A 26,119-nucleotide genomic window follows, 5' to 3' on the forward strand; every position below is an offset into this window, starting at 1 on the left:
CTGAGGCTTTGCTAGTCCGTGGCAAACATCCCGCTGGTTTTCTTCCACGGGGCAGAAGGATGTGGATGTGGCCCCTCCGAGGACTCCCCTGGCTGGTGGGGCTCCGTGGGGCTGGCAGGAGCATGGGTGACGGCCGCGGGCACGCCGCGCTGCCAGGCTGGGCTGAGCCAAGCTGCTGCCTCCCGTTGTGTGGCCACGGCAGCTGCCGGAGGGTGGTCCGGGGCCCTTGGCTCCCAGCGTTGCGTGCCAGCGGAGCAGCTGACGCCTTCGCAGGGCTGAGAGCCGGGCTGTGGAGGCACTTCCAAAATCTGGTGTGCGCTGGTTGGGTTAAGCAAGGGGAGAGAGAGCTGGTTGCTAATCTCAGTGCTTGGAGCGAGGGCCGTCCCTTCCCCACTCCGGGCTGTGCATGAGCTTTGTTTTTCTTCACCCTGCACAGAATCTGCCATCTTCCCTTAGGACAGGCTCCCACTGGTCTGGGTTCGCCTTCCTAATGTTTTCCAGCCTTGCTCTGCTGCTGAGGTCTGACCTTAGTCTCCTGCTACAGAGGGAGTCCTTTTAAACCCTGCGAGCTGATCAATGAGCAGAAAATTGCGACGAACTGAAGGAAGCATTGTGCGCCTGGTAGCCCTGGATGGCCTCCAACTCCGATCTCTGCTGCTTAGCTCTCAGCCCGCTGTGCCAGGGCAGGTGCCCGCTAGATGTGCTATGCATCGACACCAAGAGGGATCCATTTCCAGCCCTGCCCAGCCCGGTGTGTCGCTCCTGTCTGTGTACCGACAGTTTTGCCTTCCCCTGTACACAGTGTTTCTGTATCTGCTGTTTCCCTAAGGTGAAGCTCTCCGAATAGAGTGTTTATTACTACTTTTGGGTGCTGTCTCTCTGCTAGAGCCCTTCCTGGGATTTTGCCATACTTGAAAGCGAAGAACGGGATGCAGACACCTTTGAAATATTTGGGAGGGGCGGGAGGCTCGCGTTCCCATCTGCCCTCCTCGAGGCCCTGCTGTCGTCCCGCGGCACCCTCAGGTCCAAACAGAGCCGGTAAGTGCCTTCCTCTGGGCGGCTCTGGCAAGTCAGCGAGGCCTTGGGCACGCCGCAGTCACCGAGGGGAAGATGGGACAGTCTGGGCTGGGAGACTGCTGGCACTTGTGCCAAAAACATCGGTGACTGCCGCAGGACGCTGGGCTGTTCCCTGGCACTGCCGTGACAGCACAGGAGCAGCGTGATGGCCAGCGTGCTCTGCTGCTGTCCGTTCCAGGGCCGCTCGCTTGCCACAGCGGGCTTGGGTGCCCAGGAGCGGCTGTCCTGCTCCTCTGCGGGCAGGGCTGCGGCAGAGCGCAGGGGACCGGCGTCCCCAGGACCGGCACCGAGGGTGGCACTGCCATCGGCCGTGTCGGTAGTGCTGGGAGGGACGGGCTGCGTCTGCCTCCCGTGGCGCACGGCTCTGCCGGGGCGGCGTGCCTGCCGCTGCCAGCCTGACCCTCACTGACCCCTTCTCCTCCTCGCGGCAGGGCTGCGGTGAGTCTGGCAGCTGCCGGCCCTTCCGTGGGTGCGGGCGCTCCCCGGGGCAGGTGCAGCGGAGGAGGCAGCGGCCGCGGGGCTGCCTGCACCCCTGGCACGTCCCCTTCCCCAGCAGCGGGGTGGCTGGCGGCAGCCGTGCCAGCACAGCCACAACCGGGTGGCCCTGCCAGCCGTGCCGGGGGCCGCAGTGCCCACAGCGGGTCCATGCCAGCCCCATTCCCGTGCTCCAAGCACAGACCAGCTGGGTGCCGAAATCACTGGTGTCCCCACGTCCTGTCCTGCTGCTCTCGGGGGGGCCCCAGCCCCCGTGGGCATCCCGGCCGTGACGGGAGGGGAGCTGGAGCCTGGCTGTGGGGCCAAAGCCACCCACGTGCCGGGGAAGGCCGAGGACGGAGCGTGGCCCTTGTCCCCAAGCTGCACCCCAGTACCGGCGCGCTGCCGGCCCGGTGCCCCTGCCCGACTGCGGCCAGCGCTGCCCAGTCCTGCTCCTCCCTGCCGGGGCCTCTGTGGGCAGCACCTCGCCGGGCCGGGGCTCTGGCTGCCTGCGCTGGGCCGAGCCCCAACGCCTTCAGGGCTGGCAGGCGCGGCGCAGGGCACGGAGCCACCCGCCAGCCACGTCCCCCGCGGAAGCGCCGCAGTCCCCTGCCCGTGCCGCAGCCAGCTCCGTGGAGCCTGCCGGTCTGAGGAGCCGGCTGCTCCTCCGGCAGCGCGTGGGGCTGGGCCCCGGGTCCCCCCCTCAGCCAGGCGGGAGCACGGCCCCGGCCGCAGCCCCAACCGCTGCCATCCCTCACGGCCCCGCTGGCTCCAGCGAGTAAATCAGGTGCAGATGTGGAGGCAAGGCCGGGCGCCTGCTTGCGATTAGGGGCTGGGAGCATCGGGGTGGCCCCGTTTCTGCCTCACAGCTCCCTGCCGCGGCCGCACCGCTCCCAGGAGGAGCCCCCGATGCCCCGCGGGGGGACAGGGCTGGGCAAAGCTCCTGCTTGTTTGGCCTCCGTATGGGCACCGTTGTGCCCAGCCGCGGCAGGGACGAGGCATGGCGGTGCTGCCGGGCCAGCCCTGGCCCCGTGTGCTCCCAGCTCGGTGCCCAAATCTGTGGGCGCTCCTGTGCCACGCTGGGAGCTTGGCCTGAGCCCGGGGCCCCCGTGTCCCCGTCCCGCAGCCCCCGCGCCGGGCCCCACGTTCTCGGCTCCCCAGAGGGAGCAGCAGGTTCATGTTTGCCAAGTTCTGCCTGGTTAAACCTTAACCGGGCCGGGTTGCTTCATCACTCCCTCCCTGCCGGAGATAAGGACGGGCAGGCGAGACCGGGGCCTGGCGGGGAGCGCTGCTCCGAGCCCGGCTGCTCGCCTCCAGCGCAGGACATGGCCCTTCGGAGCGTCCTGCCCGGCCTGGGGCGAGCTGCCTGCCCCTCCGCCTCGGCGCCTGCTCGCCTCGGCAGGTCCCGGCTGGTACAAGGGCAGCAGGTCATGGCCGGGGCTGGAAGCCACCATGTGTCAAGGCCGGCGGGGCTGGATGGAGCCGGGAGCCCTTGTGCTGGAGTAGCCCAGGACCCCTGTGCTCCGGGGCTCCTCGGTGCCGGGGGGTTCACATCACCCCGGCGCATGGCACGAGCTTGCCCAGCCTCAGCCCCTGTACGGGGTACAGGGAGCCGGGGAGCCTGCGCCCCAAACAACAGCCGTTCAGGGGAGGCCAAGAGAAACTTCCAGGAGGAAAGAGCCCCCCGGGCTCCGGCCCCCCCAGGAGCCACCGTGCCGCGTGCGCTCACGCTGGCCGCAGGTGCCACCGCAGCGGGAGCGGCGGCGAGCGCTGGGGCCAGGCACAAGGGGCGGCTGTGTTCCCACAGCCCCGGCTGCCTTCCAAGAGCAATATTGTTGGCACCAGGCAGGCTCCCTGCGCCGGCAGCGCATACACGGGCCTTTCATGAGGGGAGCGGGGATGATTTACTGCCTGGGGGAAGGGGCAGAGGCGGGAGGATGGAGCCCCAGCGCGCCGGCCCCCGGCGCGCCCAGCCCTACGTGCACGCTCGCTGCCGCGGGGCCCTGCGCACATAAGCGAGGCCGAGGCTCTGGCCAGGGGGTCACCTCTCCTCGGTTGGGTGTGGGGCAGAGCGGGGTCCGCACCGTGCCAGCCCGCTCGCTGCCCCATCTGCGGGGTCCTGGGGATGCGCTCCCGCCCTGGGCACCCCGCTGCGGCTCAGCTCCCACCCTCGGCGGCTCGGCGGCCGGTCCCTCGCGGTGCCGCAGCTGATGGGAGCAGCCCGCGGGGCTGGGGGCAGCAAAGGAGGGTGCTGGGGCAGGGGTGCACCCGCGGGGTGCTGGCACAATCCCCCCTTGTTCAGCTGCTGGCGTGGCGGAGGCCGTGGCGGTGCTGCCGGCAGCGGGTGGCAGGCGGTGGGGCTGCGCTTGCCGTGAAGGGCTTTTTGTTTGCCATCAGTTGCTGTTATAAATCAAGCCAGGCAGCCCGACCCCCGGCCCAGCGCTGCCCCACGGCAGGGAGGGGACCGGCTCCCGGCCACCACCCCGCCACAGCCCCACCGTGCCCCAGCCTGCGCCCGGCATCGCCCTGGCCCGGCGGGGACGCTTGGTGTGGCACAGGGTGAGGTGCCAGCACTAGCCCCCTTACCCTAGCCCCCAGTGCCGGGGGACCTGGCCGGCATACGGAGGGGTCTCTCCATGCCCACCCCAGGCTGTGGCTCCCACAGGCTTCCCCAAGTCCCAGCTCTCCCCCGGCATTCCCGGTGCTGGGAATGATCTCTTCTCTCTGGTTTTAATTTGGTTTCGGTTCGAATCGAGCTGAACCCAACATTTTTCCGTGCTTCCGGCACGTTGCGAGCTCTGCAGAGGCGGCTGCTGCTCCGTGAAATTGATGTTCTCGTCCGCTTCACGCGCCGGCAGGAATGAACAGCTGCCGGGGGCTGCCGGCCCCAGGGACTGCGCCGTGTGCCCCTGCGCCCCGGGGTGGACCAGCACCCCAGGGTGGGGCCCAGCACCCCAAGTGGGGGGCAGCAGGGGGTGGACGGTGCTATGGGAGATGGTAGCACCAACCGGTCCTTGCAGGGAAACCGTGTCGCGCTGGAAGGTGCTGGTTTCGCGCGCCGGAGCAGCACGGCCAAAGCTGTGCCCTGGCGGCGTGGCCCTGCGGGGTGGGGGGTGACGGTGACAGCCGCCCCTCGCTCACACGACCTCAGGATCCGTGCCGAGCGGGGGCGAGGCTGCGTGCGGGGCTCACCGCGGCCCCGGCAGGCCTTGCTGGAAGGCAGAAAGATGGCGAAGCAGACAGAATGCAGCTCTGGGGCTGGATCCCGTGCTGGGGGCACGGCAGCAGGATGCTCAGGGGAAGGCGTGCGTGGGGACCGTGCCGGCTCTGAGGGTCTGAGGCCAGGCTCCCGCCCGTGCCCAGGGGTCCTGCCTGGGCAGGCAGGCGGGCGGGCAGCGGGCACGGCGGGGTCTGCCCGCCCCGGTGCAGGCAGCAGCTCGGGGAAAGCGAAGGCGAAGTGTTTATGGGTCAGATTAGGGCCACTCCAACCCTGGCTCGCGGCCTGGCGGTGTTTTACGACGCTCCGTTATGGGCTCCTAATGAGGGTCACAGCCGCTTTATGGCACCGGCAGCGATAACGCTGCGACTAATTGCGGCAGAATTAGCGAGCGGGCTGCCGGGCACCCAGCAACGCGCAGCACCCAGCCCGGGCCAGGGCCACCCACCCCTGGGTGCCGTTGCTGCGGAGCCCTCGGCATCTCCGGGGCCGGGGTGCGTCCTGGCAATTTGGGGTGCCACGGAGGGGGCAAGAGGGGAACAGAGGCGACCTCGTTGCCCCATGTGCTGCTCCGGGCGTGGGGGTCCAACATGGGGGGTCTGCCCGGGGCGGGGGGGGGGGGGGGCGGTGGAGGGGAGCAGCCCCACGCGTTCCCCACCCGTGGGGCGATGCCGTCCCCCTTTGCAAAGGAGCGGGGCCGGTGGCAGCAGCCGCGGCTGGGGGCCGGTGTCCCCTGTCCCCCCCCCCTCCCCGCCCCCCCCCCCCAGCGCCCCGGGCGGGGCGGGCGCCGCCGCCGTAACCCGAGCGCGTCCCTACAAAGTGGCGGCGCCCGTCGCGGCGGCGGCAGAGCGGGGCCGGAGCGAGCCCGGAGCCGGAGCCGGAGCCGGAGGCAGCCCCGGAGCCCAACCCCAGCCCCAGCCCGGAGCCACCGATCCCAGCCCTGCCCGCCATGGGGCTGCGGTGCGGGGCGCGGCGGCGCTGAGCCCGCCGGCCCCCCCCGGACTTTGCCCCGGGCCCTCCCCGAGCAGCGCGGGCGGCTCCGCCGAGGGAGCCCGGCACCGCCGGTAACGCCGCCGACCGCGACCCCCGCCCGCGGGACGACCCCTCTTCCCTCGGGAGCCCCCCCCCCCCCCCGGCCCCGGGGCACCCTCCCGGGACCCCCCCCCAGGCCTGGGACCCCCTCCCGGGACACCCCCCCGCAGCCCCGGGACCCCCTCCCGGGACCCCCCCGCAGCCCCGGATCCCCTCCCGGGATCCCCCCCCCCCAGCCCCGGGACCCCCCCCGGCCCCGGGACCCTCCCTGCAGCCCCCCCGTGCCCGGTTAACCTCTCCCGGTACCCAGGCTGCAGCCGGCTGGAGGGGTCGGGTCCCTGCACCCAACCGGGGTCCCCCCACCCATGCTCCCCCCCCCCCACCGGAGCCGTCGAGGGGTCTCTCACTACCCCCCCCCACCCTCCCGGTGCTCTGCCTCCCCTCCATGCCCACCCACCCTCGCCGTGCCCTGGGGACCCCGCACCGGTGCCCCGGGGGAGCAGCCCCCCGCCCGCGGCTCCCTGCCTGTCCCGGGCAGCGCGTGGCAGGGAGCTGCCTGCGCGGCTCCGCTCACCCCGGCCCTGCCCCGGTCCCGCAGGGTGGGAGCCACCGCACCGGAGGGGCCTGGAAGATGCAGCCCCTCTTGCAGGTCCTGGTGGGGCTGCTGCTGGCGGCTGCTGCCCAGGGCAGGGCGATGGAGCCAGGTATGGCTGTCGAGGGCGGTGAAAGGGGGCTTGGGGGCCGTGGGGTGGGGGTCCTGCTTTCTGAACGCCGCCCCCCAGCTGGGCAGCGAGCCCCTGGGGCTGGGGGCTCGCCCTGGGCAAGCAGCACCGTAGCTCTGACTGCGGGGCTGGGCTGGTGGGAGCTGGGGGCACCCGTCCGGCTGGGGCATGGCACGGGGGTCTCCATCACCGGGCAAGGCTGGACGGAGCGGGGGGGCTCCAGCCAGGCTGTCCCTGCACCACGAGGGCTCAGCTTGCTCCGTGGACGTGGGCGGCAGGGCGGGATGGCGTCAACGCCGCGGGCTGTGGCAGCTGTGCGTGGCTCGGTGGCGAGCACAAACACCTTAGAGGTGCGGGCAGTCTGTGGCTCTCGGTGGTCGGTACAGGAGAAGCACGTGTCCCATGGGAGCAGAGGCCCGGCTGCCCCACGTCCCTCCCTGGGGTGGCCATGCAGAGGGCTGGGGACGCACGTGTGTGCCCTAGGACCCGCACGCGGGCAGTCAGGCTGTGGTGGGTACTGCTGTGCCGGCGGTTGGGTTGTTTCTGCCCTCCATGTCCACACGCCTGCTGCCGGCCGTCGGCATCACCGGGGCCAGCCGGGGCTGGGGTTCCCGGCCGTGCTTGGGGCGTGTGGAGGTCCGACGGCGGGTGGCTGGTAGGGTTCGGTGAGGCAGGACAGGCTCGGGCACCCTGCACCGCTGGGAGTGGCGGAAGGACGGTGGCATGTGTGGCCTTGGACGGGGACACGCCGCCGGGGAAACCACGTCCTTGCACCCCAGGGCGGAGTCCGCCCCTCGCCCGCCTCCGGGGCAGCAGAGCCGGGCACCGGGCCGTGCCGCGCCACGTGCTCTGCGCACCGGGGTGGGTGCGTGGCGGGGTCCTGCTGTCAGGGAGGGGGGAGCACAGGGCCGGGCACTCACAGCGTCCCTCCAGAGCTGCTCGAGAGCCCGCTGCTGGAGTCGGAAGAGGAACATCTCCTGCTGGACCCGGGCAATGCCTTGAAGCTGTACTGTGACACCAACCAGAGCGGTGCCAGCGTGGTCTGGTACAAGGAGTCCCGGCCGCTTGTCCCAGGGGGTCGTATCCGTCTCCGGCAGAGCCTGCTGGAGATCTCAGAGGTCGCCTACGAGGACTCGGGGCTCTACGTGTGCCAGGCACAGGGGACTGGGGAGATCCTGCGCAACTTCACCATCTCCGTCGTGGGTAGGAGCCCCGGCAGCGCCCAGCTCCCCCCCAGGGCAGCGAGGCAGCCGCTGCCCGCCCGGCCCTGCAGGCAGGGATGTCCCTCTCAATCCCAGTCCTGCAGGCAGGGATGTCCCTCTCAATCCCAGCCCTGCAGGCAGGGATGTCCCTCTCAACCCATCTTCCCTTGCAGACTCACTGGCGTCGGGTGATGACGATGAAGACAGTGATGGGGACGGTCCCCACAGAGACCGAAACGAGGAGCCCGTCTACGTGCACAGAGGTCAGTGCCGCTCCGGGCAGGAGAGGGCGGCTGCGGCAGGCCCGGGAGCGCGGGGCCCTGCCTGCCCCCGGACGAGGCACTGCTGCCTCCCGCTCACGGCACGAGCGGCTGGGAGCAGCTCCCGCAGCCTCCGTGCTGCCCCTTGGCCCCCTCCCACCGTACGTCCCGTGTCTCCCCAGCTCCTTACTGGACTCACCCGCACCGGATGGACAAGAAGCTGTATGCGGTCCCCGCGGGGAACACGGTCAAGTTTCGCTGCCCGGCCTCGGGCAGCCCCAGCCCCAGCATCCGCTGGTTCAAGAACGGGCGCGAGTTCCGGGGGGAGCACCGCATCGGGGGCATCCGGGTAAGGGTCGGGGCCCCCCGCCGCAGCCTCCCCTCCCGGGGTCTGCTCCCCCCGTCACACCTCGCCGCTTTACCTCCCTCTTCCCCAGCTCCGGCACCAGCACTGGAGCCTGGTGATGGAGAGCGTGGTGCCCTCCGACCGCGGCAACTACACCTGCCTGGTGGAGAACAGGTTTGGCAGCATCCGCTACAGCTACCTCCTGGACGTGCTGGGTGAGGGCTCCTCGGCGCGGCGCTGGTCCTGGCTCCCTGCTCCCCCCCTGTGCCTGGCAGAGGGGTCGGGGTCACGGGGAAGGGGGCAGAGGAGCCTCTGCTCGTGTCCTCTCCGCTGACGCAGCCTGCGTCCCTCGCACCCAAGGGACGTGGGGATGGAGCCCAGGCTCGGGTTGCACCGGTCTGCTGTAGGGCTGGGGACGGGCTCTCCGTGGGCTCCCAGCGGGCAGAGGGAGGCAAAAAGGAGCCCCTGCTTCGAGCCACCGTGTCAGTGACACCGCTCTGCTCTCCTCTGCGCAGAGAGGTCCCCGCACAGGCCCATCTTGCAGGCTGGGCTGCCCGCCAACACCACGGCCCTGGTGGGCAGCGACGTGGAGTTCTTCTGCAAGGTCTACAGCGATGCCCAGCCCCACATCCAGTGGCTGAAGCACATCGAGGTGAATGGCAGCAGCTACGGTCCCGACGGCGTCCCCTACGTGCAAGTGCTCAAGGTAACAAGGGCTGGAAGCACCCGGGTCCCAGACGCCCACCCCAAAGTGGTGATGGGGGTGCCCAGAGCCCCCCGAGGAGGAGGAGGAGGGATGCTGACCATCCATCCCTCTCCCTGGCAGACTGCAGACATCAACAGCTCCGAGGTGGAGGTGCTGTACCTGCGCAACGTCTCCGTGGAGGATGCTGGCGAGTACACCTGCCTGGCAGGGAACTCCATCGGCCTCTCCTACCAGTCTGCCTGGCTCACCGTGCTGCCGGGTAGGGCTGGGGGTCCTGGGGTGGGAGCTGGGACCCCCGGCACGCAGGGACCATGGCTCAGGCCGACTCATTCGCTCCCTCCAGAAGAGGAGCTGGTGCGGGAAGCCGAAGCCCCTGAGGCCAAGTACACGGATATTATCATCTACACCTCGGGCTCGCTGGCCGTGGCCATGGCCGCCATCATCGTGGTGCTGTGCCGGATGCAGACTCAGTCGAGCAAGCAGCCCCTGGAGCCCATGGCGGTCCACAAGCTCTCCAAATTCCCGCTCATCCGACAGGTGAGTGCCAAGCTGGGGACACGGGGGGACGTTGGTGACCGACTGGCTCCATGAGGGCCACCTGCACCCGTCGCACCTTACCCTGCTGCCAGCCCTGGGGTGGCCCTCCCCTCGCCCCGTTGCTCCGAGTGAGGGTCTCTCTGCGGCACCGTTGGGTCTCTGGCCCCGGAGCACGGGGTGGGATGGCTGAGGTCCCCCGGGCTCTCTCTGCAGTTCTCCCTGGACTCCAGCTCCTCCGGCAAGTCCAGCACATCCCTGATGCGCGTCACTCGTCTCTCCTCCAGCTGCGCCCCGATGCTGGCTGGGGTCATGGAGCTGGACCTGCCCCTCGATGCCAAGTGGGAGTTCCCCCGAGACAAGTACGGTGCCGGGCGGCGTGGGGCAGGTCTGGGGCTGGGGGCTGCTCCCCCCAGCCACCCTGGGGACAGCAGCACGCGGGTGACGGATGGGGACATCTCCAGCCATCACCAGACACCTCGGCACCGCTGTGCCCCGGGGTGCTGGGACTCGGCTCAGACCAGAGAGGGGCAGCCGCGCCACCTCTGCCCCTCAGGGTCCGGCTGCGTGGTGGCGGGGAGTGGGGCCATTGCTGCGGTCCCTCACGGTTATGCCCGTCCCTGCCAGGCTGGTGCTGGGCAAGCCCCTGGGGGAAGGCTGCTTTGGCCAGGTGGTGCGGGCAGAGGCTTACGGCATCGACAGAGACCGGCCGGACAGAGCCGTCACCGTGGCTGTGAAAATGCTGAAAGGTAACGGTTCCCCTGCCGGTGTCCCAGGCATGGAGGGGGCGTCAGTGCCAGGCTGCGGTGCCACCCCAGCTGGCACGGTGACATGGCCCTCCTTCCCCAGACAACGCCACGGACAAGGACCTGGCTGACCTCATATCCGAGATGGAGATGATGAAGCTCATGGACAAGCACAAGAACATCATCAACCTCCTGGGAGTCTGCACGCAGGACGGTGAGGGGGCTGTGCGGGCAGGGCTCGGGCAGGGCAGGGGCACGGAGCGGGCGCAGGGGACGGGGCTGGTGGGGACAGGGGCAGGCGGGACGCTGGGGTGGGACAGGGCAGGGGCTGAGCGGAGTGGACGCCCTTCCCAGGGCCGCTGTACGTGATCGTGGAGTTTGCTGCCAAGGGCAACCTGCGTGAGTACCTCCGCGCCCGCCGCCCCCCGACACCCGACTACGCTTTTGACGTCACGGCGATGCCCGAGGAGCAGCTCTCTTTCAAGGACCTGGTCTCCTGCGTCTACCAGGTGGCCCGTGGCATGGAGTACCTGGAGTCTAAACGGGTAGGGATGGCACAGCCCGCGCGGGCTGCCTGCGCTCGGCACAGCTCGGTGACGGAGGAGCTGTGTCTCCCCACTGTCCCCTCTCTGAGTGGCGACAGGGAGCCCAGTCCCTTCTCCCGGGCTGTCCAGAACCTCCCGGCCACATCCAGCAAAGCTCAGGGCACCATTTCCCCAAAAATGTGGGGCTTAAAGCCTGACCCACCTCCTGGGTATCCCCCCCTGCACATGGAGTGGCCCCAGCACCGCAGAGGTGGCCGAGGCGGTGCCGGCGGATGCGTGGGGGGGAGCAGTGGCTCTGGGTGTGGGGAGGGGACGCACGGAGCTGGAGCCGCCATCTCACACCCGCTGCGGGTGACGTTCCCTCCCGGCAGTGCATCCACCGTGACCTGGCTGCCCGCAACGTGCTGGTCACGGCAGAGAGCGTGATGAAGATCGCCGACTTTGGCTTGGCCAGGGACGTCCACGACATCGACTACTACAAGAAAACCAGCAACGTGAGTGGGGAGGCCTGGGAGAGGGGTGGGAGGAGGACAGGGACCCCCGGCCAGGGCTGAGCAGCGTGTTTGCTCCCCTAGGGTCGCCTGCCAGTGAAGTGGATGGCACCCGAGGCCCTGTTTGACCGCGTCTACACCCACCAGAGCGATGTGTGAGTCCCGGGGCCGCTGGGGCGGAGGATGCCGTCGGGTAGAATCTCCATGAGTAGGATGGGGGCATGCCACGGGGACAGCAGCAGCAGGGCACATCTTCCCCAGGGGTGATGCCACCTTCTCCCGTGGCACCGCAGGGTGCGGTGGGGTGAGCCGGGGCCCCGCCTGCCCGGGAAGGGTCCTAGGATGTGGCTGATCCCGCTTTGCCACGCGTGATCCCAGGTGGTCTTTCGGGATCCTGATGTGGGAGATCTTCACGCTGGGGGGTTCGCCCTACCCGGGCATCCCCGTTGAGGAGCTCTTCAAGCTGCTGAAGGAGGGGCACCGCATGGACCGGCCGTCCAACTGCACCCATGAGCTGTGAGTACCGGCCAGGCGGGGCGGGGGGCACGGCGGGACCCCGCTGACACCCCCTCACCCCCCCCCCAGGTACATGCTGATGCGGGAGTGCTGGCACGCCGTGCCCTCGCAGCGCCCAACCTTCAAACAGCTTGTGGAGGGGCTGGACAAGATCCTGGCGGCGGTTTCGGAGGAGGTGAGCGGTGGGGGGTCCGGTGGCGGGGCGGGCGGCACCGGCGCGGGCGGCACCGGTGCTGACGGCACCAGCGCTGATGGCACCATCTCTCCCTGCAGTACCTGGACCTCTCCATGCCCTTCGAGCAGTACTCCCCATCCTGCGAGGACACCGCCAGCTCCTGCTCCTCCGACGACTCCGTCTTCACCCACGACCCGCTGCCGCTGGCTCCCCACCTCTTCTCCTACCCCAGCGTGAGGACTTAAGGGCGGGCAGGGAAGGGCGATGCTGAGGGCACCTCCGCTCTCGTGGGGAGCGGGTCTGGGTTCCCGCAGGTTCCCCGCTTTGCCCGGTGCGAGCGGCGGGCGGGCAGGGCCCCGAGCCGCAGCGCCAGGGCAGGGTGTCTCTCTCTCCGGGCTCCGTTTTTGGCCCTGAGCCTTCAGTTGTGGCTGAGACCTGCCTGGCATTGCAGGGCAGCGGGAGCCAGAGTCTCTCCGGGCCAGGAACTGCCTGGGATGCCCATGGCATCGCCCAGGGAGCCAGGCTTTGACCGGTGCTTTGGCAGAAGTGTCTCTGGGCGGGAGCCCCGCTGCCTGCCGGGCTCCCGCTGCCTCTGTACATAGCCATAGAGATGAATATTTATGTACGTGAAATATCAACTTGATAAATTATTTTTTTGGAATAGAGTCCGGCGCAGTTTCTGGGCCGCTCCGGGTAGGCAAAGGGCCCCGCTGAGCTGGGAAGGTGGGTCGGGGGCTGCCTCCTCGCCCCAGCCAGCGCGGGGGCCTGCGAGCGCTGCCGGGGGACCCGGAGGCAGTGCCACAGGTGCAGGAAGCGATGTCCCCGCTCCCGCGCCTCCAGGCCCGCTCCGGCACAAAGCACCCTCGCATCTGTTCCCTGTTAGCTGCTGCTGCGCTAAGCCACCGTGAACTCCGCTACCAGCATCGCCCTGAAACCGATCCCCCAACTGCTGCGGGCTCCCAGGCTGGGAAAGCGCTCTGGGGCCAGGCTCCCTGCACTGGGGACCCCCCACAACCCCCCCGGCCCGGGCTGGCCCTGGGACACCAGATAAAAGTGAGTTACGGGCTCGGCAGTGCCTCGCCGGAGCCCCAGCACCCCTGGGAGCACGGGTCGGGGGGCTCCAGCCCCAGGCCCTGCTCTCCAGCGCCTGCGTTGCCCCCCTCTTGCCCCGCAATGCCCGGCTCTGCCGGGAGCGTGGGCAGGGGGGCTGCAGCTGTCTCGCCTCCTCCTGCCAGCCTGCTCCCTGGGTCTAGGGTTTCATCGAGGGCCGGGCTTTGCCGGCCGTTAGCCCCAGGATCTTGTTTCCTCCTCCAGCTCCCAGCTGCACTCGCAGCCCCCCAGCCTGGAAGCTGGTTCTTTGGCACAGCTTGCCCCAAAGCGTCCCGAGGGGAGGGGGGCTGGCAGGGGATATGGGGCAGGACCTGGAAATGGGGTCCCTCGGTCCTGCCCGCTGCTGCGATGACGCTGGGGTCCGGGGCTCTTGAGGGACGCTGCTTGCGGCTGCCCTTGTGCAGGGCTCAGCTCAGCCATGGGTGCAGCGCCTGCCGTGCGTTGCATGTGCTGGGGAGCCCAGCGGTTTGCGGAACCATCCCGGAGTCCCCTCCTCATCACAGCCCCTCGCAGGGCTGCTGGGGGGACCCCAGCCCCGCCGGCATGCTTGCAGCCTCCAGCCCCAGCCCTGCTCCCCTCTCCACTTGGACGAGCCCCCCGCTCCGGCACGGCGGGTGAAGGCAGACAGCCCGCAGGCAGGTGTGAAACCTGCCGGTCCCGGCAGCCTGCCTGCCCGGGAAGGATCCCAGCTGTCCGCTAATGTGCCAGAACCAATGCATTTCGCACAGCCCTGAATGGGGCATTCACACGCCGGAGGGCAAAGTGGCCAGGCTGCCCGCAGGGGCTGCCCGGCTCCCGGCCCCGACCAGGGGTAAACACGAGTGGGTGCGTGGGGAGGGGGCTGAGCCCCTGGGGGCTGAACCTGGCTCGTCCCCGCCTCGCTCCAGGCTGGGGTCTCCGTGCTGGAGGGCAGCACGGGGGGCAGGCAGTGCCCGGCACGGTTTGCGCAGCTCTCGCTCGCTTGGGCGCTGGAAAACAGGGCTGCAGCCAATTTCAAAGGGTGAGGTGGAGGTGGGTTTGTTAATCCTTAACGCCAGGTGGGGGGACACAAGGGGACATGTCAAGCAGGGACCTGCCACCCCCTGCCACGGCCTCGCTTCATCCCTGCTCACTTAGTGAGTGGGTGCAGGCAGCATGTGGGTGCAGGCAGTGCCTTGTCCCCACAGCCCAACCCACACCAGCCCAGCCCAGCAACGTTTTCGGGGTCCTAGCGGTGCCCAGCACTGCACCCACCCACCCACCCCAGCACAGGGGGCCAGCCCTCGCCCCATCCCGGGGCACCCATACATCCCCCAGCACCCGTGCATCCCCCAGAGCCGCAGCAGCGGGTGCCAGCGGGCTGTGCCGCAGCCAGCTCTGCCGGGCACGGGGCAGCCGTGGCCGTGGCCGGGCAGGGAGGCAGCCCAGGGCATCCCACAGCCCCGCGACAACTGGAGGCGGTTTTTATTGTTTAACATTCCTGGTATTTTCTGTCAGGGCTGAACCAATTGTCCTTAATCCGCCAGGCTCTGCTGGCCAAACAAGTGTGGCTGAGCCACCGGCATCCTGTCCCCACGAACAGGCCCCTTTTGTGAGGGGGATTTAGCGTGTAGCCCAGTAAATCCCACTGGTTTCCTGAGGCAGCGTTCCCACACACCACATATCCCCCCCCCCCCGCCTGCTCCCCAGCCCCTTGGGCCCTGGCATCGCTCTCCCACCCCGCTGTGCCTGCGGGCACCCTGCCTGCCCCGGCCCCGGGCCCTGGCACCCACTGCCCGGCCAGAACCTGCCCGCTCGGGGGCTGCGTGTTCCCCCTGCACATTGCTGGGACATGGCTGCAGGTCCCTGCGGGACGTGGGGTGTCAGTGGGGCCGAGGAGCTTCCCAGCCACCTCCCTGCACTGCTGGTTTTGGGTGGGATGCTGTGGTCCTGCGGGGGTGCTGTGGTCCTCGGGGAGATGCTGTGGTCCTGGGGGATGCTGTGATCCTGGGGGGGATGCTATAGTTCTTGGGGGGATGCTGTGGTCCTGCGGGGGTGCTGAATCCTGAGGGGATGCTGTGGTCCTGGGGGAGATGCTGTGGTCCTTGGTGGGGATGCTGTGGTCCTGGGGAGATGCTGAGTCCTGGGGGGATGCTGTGATCCTGGGGGGATGCTGAGACCTGGGGGGATGCTGTGGTCCTGGGAGGGGGATGCTGTGATCCTGGGGGAGATGCTATGGCCCTTGGAGGGATGCTGAGTCCTGATGGACATGGCTCTGGGCCTGGGGGGATGCTGGGTCCTGGGGGACACCCAGCGCCCCAGGGACAGGACACCGGCTGGTTCCTCATTCCAGCTGCTGGGATGTGGCTCCCAGCCCCTCACCTGGAGACGCCTTCGCTTAACGACTCTGTTGTGGGGCCAGGACCTGCTGTTGTCTTTCCTTCCCAAAACAAAGGCAACCGGATTTTATCTCTGGGGAGAATCTGGCCTTTGTGAGATGCAGAAAGGTTCTGCCCCCGGGCAGGGAGGGATGAGGCTGGGGGGTGACAGGCACCTCCTGCCTCCCCGAGCTGGCATTGCCCCTCTGCCTGCTCCTGCCGGCCATACCCCACGTCCTACAGCCTGCCATACCCCCTGTCCCCCGCCTGCGCCCCAGCTGCACCACCGGGCAGCCAAGGGAGGGAAGGGCCAGCGGGCAAGGAAAGGGGACCCATGGGCACCCACACTTGAGGGCACCCTGTGCTGCTGCCCGGGTACAGGCTGAGGCAGGGGCCTGCTCTCTCCCGTGGAGGGATCTGAACACTGGCAGCGCCTGCATCCCTGGATGCTGCTGGCACACAGAGGTGTGCACACACACTCGCAGATGCGTGCACACACTCACAGATGTACGCACACACCCAACCCCTCTCCGCCTCCATGTCTGCACACCCCCCCATCCGCGCCCACGCCCCTGCACACGCACCTTCCCCTGCACGCACACACGCGTGCCCGTGTACGCACACTTGCACCACCTCGCACGCACCCCCACCCCTGCACACAGACCTCAGCCCCCCCCCCCCCCGCACAGGAACTCACTCCCCCACCCCAGGCACGCATCCACCCCCAGCCCTGCACACACACTCCATCCCGTGCACACCCCTTCCACGCACACACATCCCTGTGCACATGCAGAATCACAGAATCGTTTAGGTTGGAAAAGACCTTTAAGATCATCGAGTCCGACCGTTAACCCAGCACTGCCAAGGCCACCACTAAACCATGTCCTCGAGCACCACATCTCCCCCGCTTTTAAATCCCCCCAGGGATGGGGACTCAGCCCCTGCCCTGGGCAGCCTGGGCCAGGGCCTGGCAGCCCTTTCAGTGAAGACATTTTTCCTAATATCCAACCCAAACCTGCCCTTGTGGCAGCTTGAGGCCGTTCCCTCTCGTCCTATCACTCGTCGAACCCCACTCTGTCCCTTACATCCCCATTCACACATGCACCACCATGCACCCCCCCTTCATGCACCCCCAAGCACCCCCCTTCATGCACCCCCAAGCACCCCCCTTCATGCACACCCATGCACATCCATGCACCCCCAAGCATCCCCCTTCATGCACCTTCATGCACACCCATGCACCCCCCTTCATGCACACCCATGCACACCCATTCACCCCCCTTCACGCACCCCCAAGCACCCCCCTTCACGCACCCCCAAGCACCCCCCTTCATGCACACCCATGCACATCCATGCACCCCCAAGCACCCCCCTTCATGCACCTTCATGCACACCCATGCACCCCCCTTCATGCACCCCCAAGCACCCCCCCTTCATGCACACCTATGCACACCCATGCACACCCATTCACCCCCCTTCACGCACCCCCAAGCACCCCCCTTCACGCACACCCATGCACCCCCCTTCACGCACCCCCAAGCACCCCCCTTCATGCACCCACAAGCACCCCCCTTCATGCACACCTATGCACTCCCATGCACCCCCATTCACCCACCTTCACGCACCCCCCTGCACCCCCAAGCACCCCTCTTCATGCACACCCATGCACCCCCATTCACCCCCCTTCACGCACCCCCCTGCACCCCCAAGCACCCCCTTCATGCCGACCCCCGCACTGCCGCGGGCCCTGCGCTCCGGCCAGGGAGGCCGAGCCGGGGGGGCCCAGGGCGGGCGGGGGCTGCCCCGCTGCCGCCCCCTCCCCAGCCCGCAGCGCTCTGCGCTCGCCCGGCCGCGGCGGGCGACGGGGGAAGCCGGGCTGCGAGCCCCATCTCCTGGCCAGCGGGAGCAGCTCTGCACAGGGCGTGCAGAAATGGGACAGGACGGGGGGGACCCCCCCCTCCCCACGCTGCGCACCCACGGCTTTTCGGGTCGTGACAGCGGGGTTCGCGACAGGCGGGTCCGGGGGCCCTGCTGGAGGGGTGACAAATTCGGCTGGGAAAAAGGGGCTGTGGCACCGAGACGTATCCTGGCTCCCGCTCTCCATCCCATCGCCCTCGTGGATGGATGGGGCCGGGAGCGAGGCAGGGTAGGGGATTCGGGCTGCGGAGCTGCACCCTGTCCCGACGTGGATCCCGCTCGCACCCACGCAGGGTGACGGGGCCCAGCGCGAGGGCACCCCACGGGCACGGGAGCCTGGCGAACCTGGCTCTGCCTTGGGTGGCTGGAGCAAAGCCCAGCGAGGGCTCGGCCTCGCTGCCCAGGGCTGGGACCCGTACACCCCCTCAGCTGGGGATGGGGGGCCAGCATGTCTGCCCGAGGGCTGCAGCACCCAGCCGGGCACCCCGGACCCCCGGTCCCTCGGGGTAGCACATGGCTACTGGGGTGACGGGTCCCCGGTCGGCCCCGGCCCAGCGACGGCTCTTTGACGCAGAGCAGAGGAGCTCAGCAGTGGTGGCTCCTGTCCCCAGCAGCTTGGGGGGGTGGGGGGGGGTCCTGCCCCCCACCCACCGCCCTTGTGTGTCCCGGGGCTGCTCCTGGCCCTGCCTGACCTTGGGGCTGCTCCCCCCCAAAAAAGTTTAGGGAGCAGCAAAGCAGGGGGGCTGCCGGGGGGGACCTGGAAGGTGACCCCAGCACAGGGAGGAAAACCCCAGGGCTGCCTCCGCAGGCAGATGTGGGCAGCCCTGCCTGCAGGCAGTGAGCTGCGGGCAGGGTGCTGGCGGTGCTGGTGGCACAGCGCCAGGCTGAGCCCCGCCGCCTGCCCCGGCTCCATCGCTCCATCCCCGGTGCTTTCGAGCCCCGCAAGCCGCTTCCTGGGGGCAAGGGGCCCCCGGCAAAGCCTCCGGGCAGGATCCTCTCCTCCTCTGCTTCCTTCCTCTCCCCCTGCCCGCCGCAGCTCCTTAACCCTTTCGCCCACGCTCCCGGCCACGCGCCAGCCCCACAGCCACGCTTCCCAGCCGCCCTCCCCGGCCCTTTGTGCAGGGCCCCGGTGCTGCTCCCCGTGGTCCCCACCGGCCCCCCACCCCTGGCAGTGCCCAAATGTCTGCCGGGAGTCGGACAGCCGCGGCCGGGGGCTGCTCTGAGCGAGCCCAGCTTGCCCACGGCTTCTGTGAGACACGCCGTGGGCCACAGCTCCCTCTGCGTTGGGGTCTGGGGCTCGCCGCCGGCCGGTTGTGACCCCCCTCATCTCCCCTGGGGAGAGCGAACGGGAGCCCCCAGCGTGGTACCGCGCTCTTTTCTGCATCACTGCGGCAGCGGGGAGCGGCCATGGCGGGAGCTGGGGCTGTGCATCGGGGCCGTGCACCGGGGCTGTGCACCGGGGCCGTGCATCGGGTGACGGGGAGCGGGGGGACAGGGCTGCTCCCATGGGGGGACCGTGCCGGGCTCTGCACAGGGACCAGGGCCTCCAGAGGGAGCCCGCAGTGCCGTGCGGCTCCGTGGCCACCAGCCTCACCAGCTCCGGAGGCCCCGGCATGCTCTGGGAAGCCGGGCTGGGCTGGGGGGCGAGCACGGCCATGGGGTGGGGGGCTCGCAGGCGAAGTCTGGCAGCGGGGAAGCCTCCCCGTGAGGCTGCTGGCCGCCCACGCTCCCCGCCAGAGCCCGCAGACAAAGCCCTGCGCGGCGGCGGCAGGGCCGGCCCGTGTTGCCCGCTGTGCCGCACATCCGGGCGGGAGCGCGGCGGCGGCCGGGGTGCCATTTGCCTGCTTCTCTGCCGGAAGAGAGGAGCCGGGGAAGGGCCCTTCCTGCCGGCGCTGGCCGTGGCGCGGGGAGAGGTGACACAGCAGCCGGGGAGTGCATCTGAGGGCATCCCGCCGCCCCGCTCCTCCCTACACCAGTAACCACAGGGCTGCGGGGAGCACCGGCGGGAGCACCGCGGGGCATCGGGGAGGGCTCCTCCGGTGCCCTGGCACCGCGGGCGGGGATGTGCTGGGGGTGCCCCGAGCCGCCTGGGCACTGCCCCTGCCCACCAGTGCCCACAGCGAGGCCGTGCCACGTCCCCACGAGCAGAGCGCTCAGCCCACAGTGGCTGGCACCCAAGGGGGATCCATGCCGGGCACGGGGCCAGCGCCCAGGCTGGGAGGTGCCCTGCCGGCAGCCCTGCCTCTCCCTGCCCAGCCGGCGTAAGGGGGCAAATCAGCAGAGCGAGGGCAGCTGGCGACGGTCGGGGACCAGGTTGGGGACAGTCCTAAACCTCTCCCCCGGTCAGCCCTCGCTCGCCGGCTCTCGGGCGCCAGGCTGTGGGGAGACACGGGGCGCTCCCGCCCTGCGCAGGGCCCTGCCCGCCCCCGGGGGGGTATAAATAAACCATTAGTTTTATTTTGGGAACGTGGCGGAAACGTGCGTGGCAGGTTGCTCCAAAGAGAAAGGAGGAAAGTTGGCTGCCGGGCCCCCGCCCGGGTGTGCCGGGGTGCGGCCGCGGCAGCCGGAGTCCATCCCGGGCAGACGGGCTGTGCCGGAGGTATTTCCCCGTGGGGGGGGAAGCAGAGGGACCCCAGGGTGCTGCCCCATCTCTGCGCAGGCGGGAAGGACCGCGTGGATGCTAGGCCTCGGTGCCGAGTTCGTGCCACACCGGGCACGGCGCGGTCCCAGCTCCCACGTGTCGCTGCAGCACGTGGGCACCAGCCAAGATGGCCCGTGGCAAGTTGGGTGCCGCCGGCCGAGCCCTGGGCTGGGACCTCGGCAGTACAAACGTGTCATGAGCGAAACCTCCGACCGCGGCGCTTCCTGCCAAGTCACCCCACCCTCCGCGGCTGTGCCAGAGCGGCGCGAGGCTGAACATGGCAGCCTCTCCGTGGCGGCGGAACGGCAGCGTGGGGACAACGGGTCAGGGACCTTGGTGTGTGGCCCTGCTGGGCCAGATGTTGGGGAGGAATGGTGGCCCCATTGCCCGCTGCGGACAGGGCAGGAGGGAGCGCCTGGACAGGGCCAAAGGGGCAGCGGGGGAAGCCGGGAGCCCTCGGAGGAGCTGCCGAGGCCGCGCAGGCAGGGCGCAGGGTGGGATCCCGCCGCCCCGCTGCGGTGCCAACCCCGCAGCTGCTCCGGGACGGTGTTTTCGGAAAGGCTTCACCCCGGCGGGGCAGCGAGGGCTGGACAGCGGGTGCTGCCTGCCTGAGTGTGCTGAGAGGCTGCTCCAGGGCTCCAGCCCGGTGGCAGGGAGGAGAGCGGTGACGGTATGGCCACGGGTGCCGGTACGGCCAGGGGTGCCAGTACAGCCAGGGGCTCCGGTACAGCCAGGGGTGCTGGTATGGCCAGGGGCTCCGGTATGGCCATGGGTGCTGGTACAGCCAGGGGTGCCAGTACAGCCAGGGGCTCCGGTACAGCCAGGGGTGCCGGTACGGCCAGGAGCTCTGGTATGGCCAGGGGCTCCGGTACAGCCAGGGGTGCTGGTATGGCCAGGGGCTCCGGTATGGCCACGGGTGCTGGTACAGCCAGGGGTGCCAGTACAGCCAGGGGCTCCGGTACAGCCAGGGGTGCCGGTATGGCCAGGAGCTCTGGTATGGCCAGGGGCTCCGGTACAGCCGGGAGTGCCAGTGCAGCCAGGGGTTCTGGTAGGGCCAGGGGCTCTGGTGTGGCCAGGGGCGCTGATATGGCTGGGGGCTCCAGTGCGGCCAGGGGTGCCGGCATGGCCGGGGGCTCTGGTACAGCCAGGGGCTCTGGTATGGCTGGGGACTCTGGTACGGCCGGGGGCGCCAGTACGGCCGGGGGTGCCGGTATGGCCAGGGCTCCAGTAGGGCTGGGGACTCCGGTACGGCCTGGGACTCTGGTACAGCCAGGGGTGCCAGTATGGCCTGGGGCTCCAGTAGGGCTGTGGACTCCGGTACAGCCGGGGGCACTGGTATGGCCAGGGGCGCTGGTACAGGCGAGGGCTCCGGTGCGGCCGGGGGCGCCGGTACAGCCGGGTGTGCCAGTACGGCCAGGGGCTCTGTTAGGGCTATGGACTCCGGTACAGCCAGGGGCACTGGTACGGCCGGGGGCTCTGGTAGGGCTGGGGACTCTGGTACGGCCAGGGGCGCCGGTACAGCCGGGGGCACCGGTACGGCCGGGCCGCGGGGGGGGGAAACAAAGGGCAGCGGCGGGCGGGGGGAGCGGGTCCGCCCGGGCAGCGCCGCGCCGAGCCCCGCGGCAGCACCCAGCTCCCCGCCCGGCACCCCGGGGGGCGGCCGGGCCCTGCCCGCCTCCCCCCCCCTCCCCGCCCGGCCCGGGCAGCACCGCCCCGGTGCCACATCCCGGCCGCTGCCCCCCGCCCGGCCGCCCCCGCCCCGCCGCCTGCCCAGCCGTGCCGGTGCGGCGGTCGGCGTGGCGCGGCGCCCGGACCCGCGCGGTTGGCGGCGGAGACCCCCGGCCCCCATCTGGAGGTAGCGACGGAGCCGCCCGCCCGCCCGCCGGCTGTGGAGGGGTGGGGAGCGGGGCCGGGGGCGGGGGGGGGGGGGGGGGGATGGCGGCAGCGGGGAGCCGATGGCGGCCCGGCCCGGCGGAGCGGGCGGGAGCGGGGCCGGCTGCGCGCCGCTCGGCGGCGGGAGGGCGGGCGGGAGCGCGGAGCTCGCTGTCCGGGAGCGGCGGAGCCCGGCGAGGACAGCCAGGCCGCGGGCAACCGGGCGCCGCTCCCCGGCGGGCGAGGCCAGGCCAGGCGAGGCGAGGCGAGGCACGGCGGAGGGCGACGGCCCCGGCCCCGCCGGTGCGCGGGAGGGCGGCGGGGGAAGCGGGGCCGGGGCGCGCCGGGCCGGGCCGGGCCCGCGGCGGACAATGGCAGGGGATAACCCGAGCCCGGCGGGGGCGGGCGGCGGCCCGGCGACCCCCGCCCCGCCGGCTGCCCGCCGGGAGCGGGGCCGGGAGCGGGGCCGGGCGGGAGCCGCCGCCCGCCGGGTGCCCCACCGGGCCGCAGGGCCCGACCGACTCCATTTTGTTGGCGCCCGCTCCGCCGCCGCTCGCAGGCCCGCGGCCTGCCCGCCGGCCCCGCGGCCGACGAGGCGGGGAGGGGAGGGGGGGCCGGGACGGCGGCGGGGGGCGCCGGGGCCCGCAGGTGAGGCGCGGCGGGGCCGCCCCGTCCCGTCTCATCCCGCCCCGGCGGGGCCACTCGGTGCCCCCCCCCCTTTCCCCCCCGCCGCCGCTTAAGATGGAGGTGGGGGCGGCGGGGCCGGGCCGCCATGTGCACCGGAACGGTGGAGCGGGGCGGGCGGCGGGGGCAAGGCCGGGCCGCGGGGCGGCCGGTGGCGACGGGACGGGACGGGACGGGACGGACCGGGGGGGGGCAGCACTGAGCGCCCCCTCCCCTCCCCCACACCGGTGGGGGGGGGGCGCCCGCCGTGGCGGGGGGGGGTGCGGGGGGGGGGTACCGGGAGCGCGCGCGCAGGCGCGGGGGGCGGGCGGGCGCGCGCGCCGGCGGGATGGCGGCGGCGGGCGCGCGCATGCGGGGGAGGGAGGTGGAGGAGGAGGAGGAGGGAGGCGGCGGAGGAGCAGCGGCGGCGGCGGCGGCGCTGGCGGGGCCTGGCCGGGCCGGGTCGGCGCCTCTCCTTCTCGGCCCGTACCGGGGGCAGGCGGCGAGCCGGCCGCGGCGGCCGCAGGTGAGCGCTGCCCCGCCGGGGTTGTGGCGGCCGGAGCGGGGCCGTGCCGTGCCGGGCGGCGGGCCGCGGCCTGGGCCTAGCGCGGCGGCGGCGGCGTCGGCCCGCGCGGGGCCGGCGGAGCGGAGCGGGCCCCCGGGCGCGGCTGCCATTTTGCGGCCGCCGCCGGTCTGACCCCATTGTGCTGTGCCCGCAGGTGGATGCCCGCGGCCCGGCATGGAGCAGGCCTGCGAAGTGAGCCGCCGCAGCTGCCTCGTCCCCTTCGGCACCTCGCTGGCGGCCGCCGAGGCCAAGGGCGGCCCCTTCGGCGAGGGCCGCGGCCCCGAGCCGCCCGCCATGCAGCTGGCCGCCGCCGCCAAGCCCGTCTACGGCCAGGACCCCTCGTCCTGCTACATCCCGCTGCGCCGGCTGCAGGACCTGGCCTCCATGATCAACGCCGAGTACCTCGGCGGTGCCGCCGACGGCGCTGAGGCCCTGCCCGACCCCGGCTCGCCTCCCCCCCGCCTCCCCGCCGCGCAGGACCCGGCGGCCGGCGCCGACGGACCCGGCCCGGCGGCCGGCGGGGCCCTGGCCTTCCCCCTGCTCCTGCGGGACGGCGGAGAGGAGGCGGCGGAGGAGGAGGAGGAGGGCGCCGAGACGCCGGAGGAGGACGACGACGACGAGGAGGAGGACGACGACGACGACGAGGAGGAGGAGGAGGAGGAGGAGGAGGAAGAGGCCGGCTCGCAGGAGCGGAGCCGCGGCCGCCCCGGGCCGCAGCCGGGCCCCGCCAGCCCGCCGCCACCCCGCCTGCAGCCGGCCGAGCCGCTGCCGACGACGGTACCGGACGGCGGCCCCGGGGAGAAGCCGGAGCCTCCCGCCAGCGTCGCGGCCCTGCAGCTCGTAAGCACCGGCGGGGGCGGGGGGGGGCGGCAGCGGGCGGGGGGCCGCGGCCGCTGCCATTTTGCGGCGGAGGCCGGCGGGGCCGGGCCGGGCGCCCTCGCAGCCGGCACCCTGGAGGGCGGGCAGCCATCTTGCCGAGGGGACCCCGCCGAGGCCCGGGGGAACCGGGAGCCGCCCGGGGCTGCCGTGCCGGGGGTGGCGGGCTGTCAGCGGGCCCCGCCGCGCACCTGTGCCCCGCCGCGGCCGGCCGCGCTCCCCCCCGCTCCCTTTTCTCCCCTCGGGCCTCGGAGCCAGCCTCCCCCCACCCCAGAAACGCATCGCCGCCGAGTTGCGGGGGAGTTTTTTTTCCCCTTTTTTTCTCTTTTTTTTTTTTTTTTTTTTTTTTTTTTGGGGTGCACCGGAGGTAAGGAGGGCAGGAGGAGAGCCTTCCTCTCTCCCGCCTGCTCCGGCTGTAACGCTGTCAGCCGGCTCTTTGTCTGCCCTGGCTGGAGGTAGCCAAGCTTTGGCTATGGCCAGGGAGGGGCTGTGCCGTGGCCTGACAGCCCCCACGGGCAGCAAACCTGCCGGCCCTTTCCTGGGATAAGGAAACTTACTCAGGCTGACTTTTTTTTTTCCTTTCTAATTTCTCTTCACGCTCCCAAATCCCTTTAGTTTGTTTTCTAATGTGCTTAATAACCAGCGAAACTGAACTTGTAGAGTCCTGAAAGGAGTCAGATGCCTCCTCCAACTTTTTAGTTCAATGCATTTTTGAACGCAAGTATAATTTCTGGATTGTCTACAGCATGATTTTTTTTTTTTTATTTGTAGATAACGTATGTATGTTTCCTGCAGTTCTTCGGTAATTTTCTTGGGTATTTCGTAAATATGTTTTCCTAAACTTCAGGTTCCTCCCTGGAGGATGCTCTGGGTTTTAGCTATTACTTGATGCAGGGTGTGAAAATTAACTCATGGGACAGCACTGACACCACAACCGTCTTTGCTCTCTTTAATTTCAGTGTAGCCACTGATGCCGGACAGATGCTACTGGTGCGGGCAGCATTTGGGGGAGAAATCCTTGCTTTCACCTGTGTTCCTTGGGGAACAGGCAGTGTTCCTGCTGTGGGAGGCAGGGGAGCAGTTGTCACAGAGCGCCCAGCGAAGGGGTGATTTCAGGAAGATGCTGACAGCGGCTGAATTTGTGGCACGGTTAGGCGCAGCTCTGGCTCTGGGTCGCGGATCCTCTTTGAGCATTCCTTGGGAAGAATCCGTCTCCTTGTGGAGACTCGGTCTTTAGCCTTTCGGGGGTAAGAGGCTGCTGTCGGCCTGAGGTTTGTGCATACACTTAGCTTTGTTTTGCAGAGCGAAGCGGGGATCTCTCAGCAGACATGTGCTCAGTGATGCGGTTGTGGGAGGGTCTCACTTTGTAAACAGAAGCTAGCAGAGGTACTTTCACAACACTTGCCTTTGCTATCAGTGGCTTTGCGACGTGCTCTGCAGAACTGCAGCTTGTACGGTGACAAAACTGTCTTGGTGATTGAGCCTGCTATTTGAATATGCAACGAGGGGTTGACTTTTCAGTACAACTGCCTTCCTGTCTGCTGTAGTATGAAGTTAGCCTTGCTGAATTGTTCTGGTGACTTAAAAGCATAGCTGCGTTCAGAAAAAAAAATTACGAAGAAGAAAAGCGGTTTTTAGGCGGCCTGCGATCCTTCTCGCCTTGAGTCTTTGCATTTTTCCTTTAGTAAGTAAGTGCGGGTTGTCTGAGTGGTCCTTCATTTTAGCCCTGCTGCTTGCGGGATGGGAAGAGAGAGGGCTTTTTCTCTGTGCCAAGTTACCAGTGAGAGAGTTAAAATCTTTTAATTGTTGAACATGACGTAGTAGCTAGAAATAACCAGGCTTGCTCCTCAGCTCATGTATTCATGTAGGCATTTGATTCCAGTCTCATTTGTATTTGGGTATCTGGAATCAACTTCTTTTTGAGAGCCTGCTAAAACTTAAAACAAAAAAACACCCCAAAACAACAACCACAACCCCCCGGGAGTTCTGCACTGCTGTTTTTAGGGTGGCTTGTCATAGCTGGGCTACTTTTTCAGATAATCACCTGTACCCAGCCTGATGACGGGGCTCCTCCGCCTTGCAGCGAGACTTTCTCA

The 26,119-nt window shown here is 69.5% G+C and overlaps 2 protein-coding genes across 3 annotated transcripts in view; both read left to right on the plus strand.

Annotated features, from left to right (window-relative positions):
* Positions 1-6,406: 6,406 nt before the first annotated feature.
* FGFR4 (fibroblast growth factor receptor 4) lies at positions 6,407-12,688 on the plus strand. Its single transcript, XM_082324509.1, has 17 exons — positions 6,407-6,504; positions 7,456-7,725; positions 7,898-7,987; positions 8,167-8,333; positions 8,422-8,545; positions 8,846-9,036; positions 9,157-9,295; positions 9,380-9,573; positions 9,787-9,932; positions 10,198-10,319; positions 10,420-10,530; positions 10,671-10,861; positions 11,233-11,355; positions 11,437-11,507; positions 11,731-11,868; positions 11,938-12,043; positions 12,142-12,688. Exons 1-17 carry the CDS (start codon positions 6,432-6,434, stop codon positions 12,286-12,288), a joined length of 2,403 nt encoding a protein of 800 aa, XP_082180635.1. The 5' UTR covers positions 6,407-6,431; the 3' UTR covers positions 12,289-12,688.
* A 10,323-nt stretch (positions 12,689-23,011) lies between these two features.
* NSD1 (nuclear receptor binding SET domain protein 1) overlaps positions 23,012-26,119 on the plus strand; it is a 66,759-nt gene continuing 63,651 nt past the window's right edge. For both annotated transcript variants that reach the window (XM_082324337.1, XM_082324338.1), the window contains exons 1-2: positions 23,012-23,108; positions 23,302-23,987. In XM_082324337.1, coding sequence (XP_082180463.1) covers positions 23,322-23,987 — 666 coding nt within the window. In that variant the 5' untranslated portion in view covers positions 23,012-23,108; positions 23,302-23,321. The remainder of the gene's footprint in view (positions 23,109-23,301; positions 23,988-26,119) is intronic.

This window comes from Platalea leucorodia (assembly GCF_965183815.1).
Source record: "Platalea leucorodia genome assembly, chromosome: 11".
NCBI classification, from domain to species: domain Eukaryota; kingdom Metazoa; phylum Chordata; class Aves; order Pelecaniformes; family Threskiornithidae; genus Platalea; species Platalea leucorodia.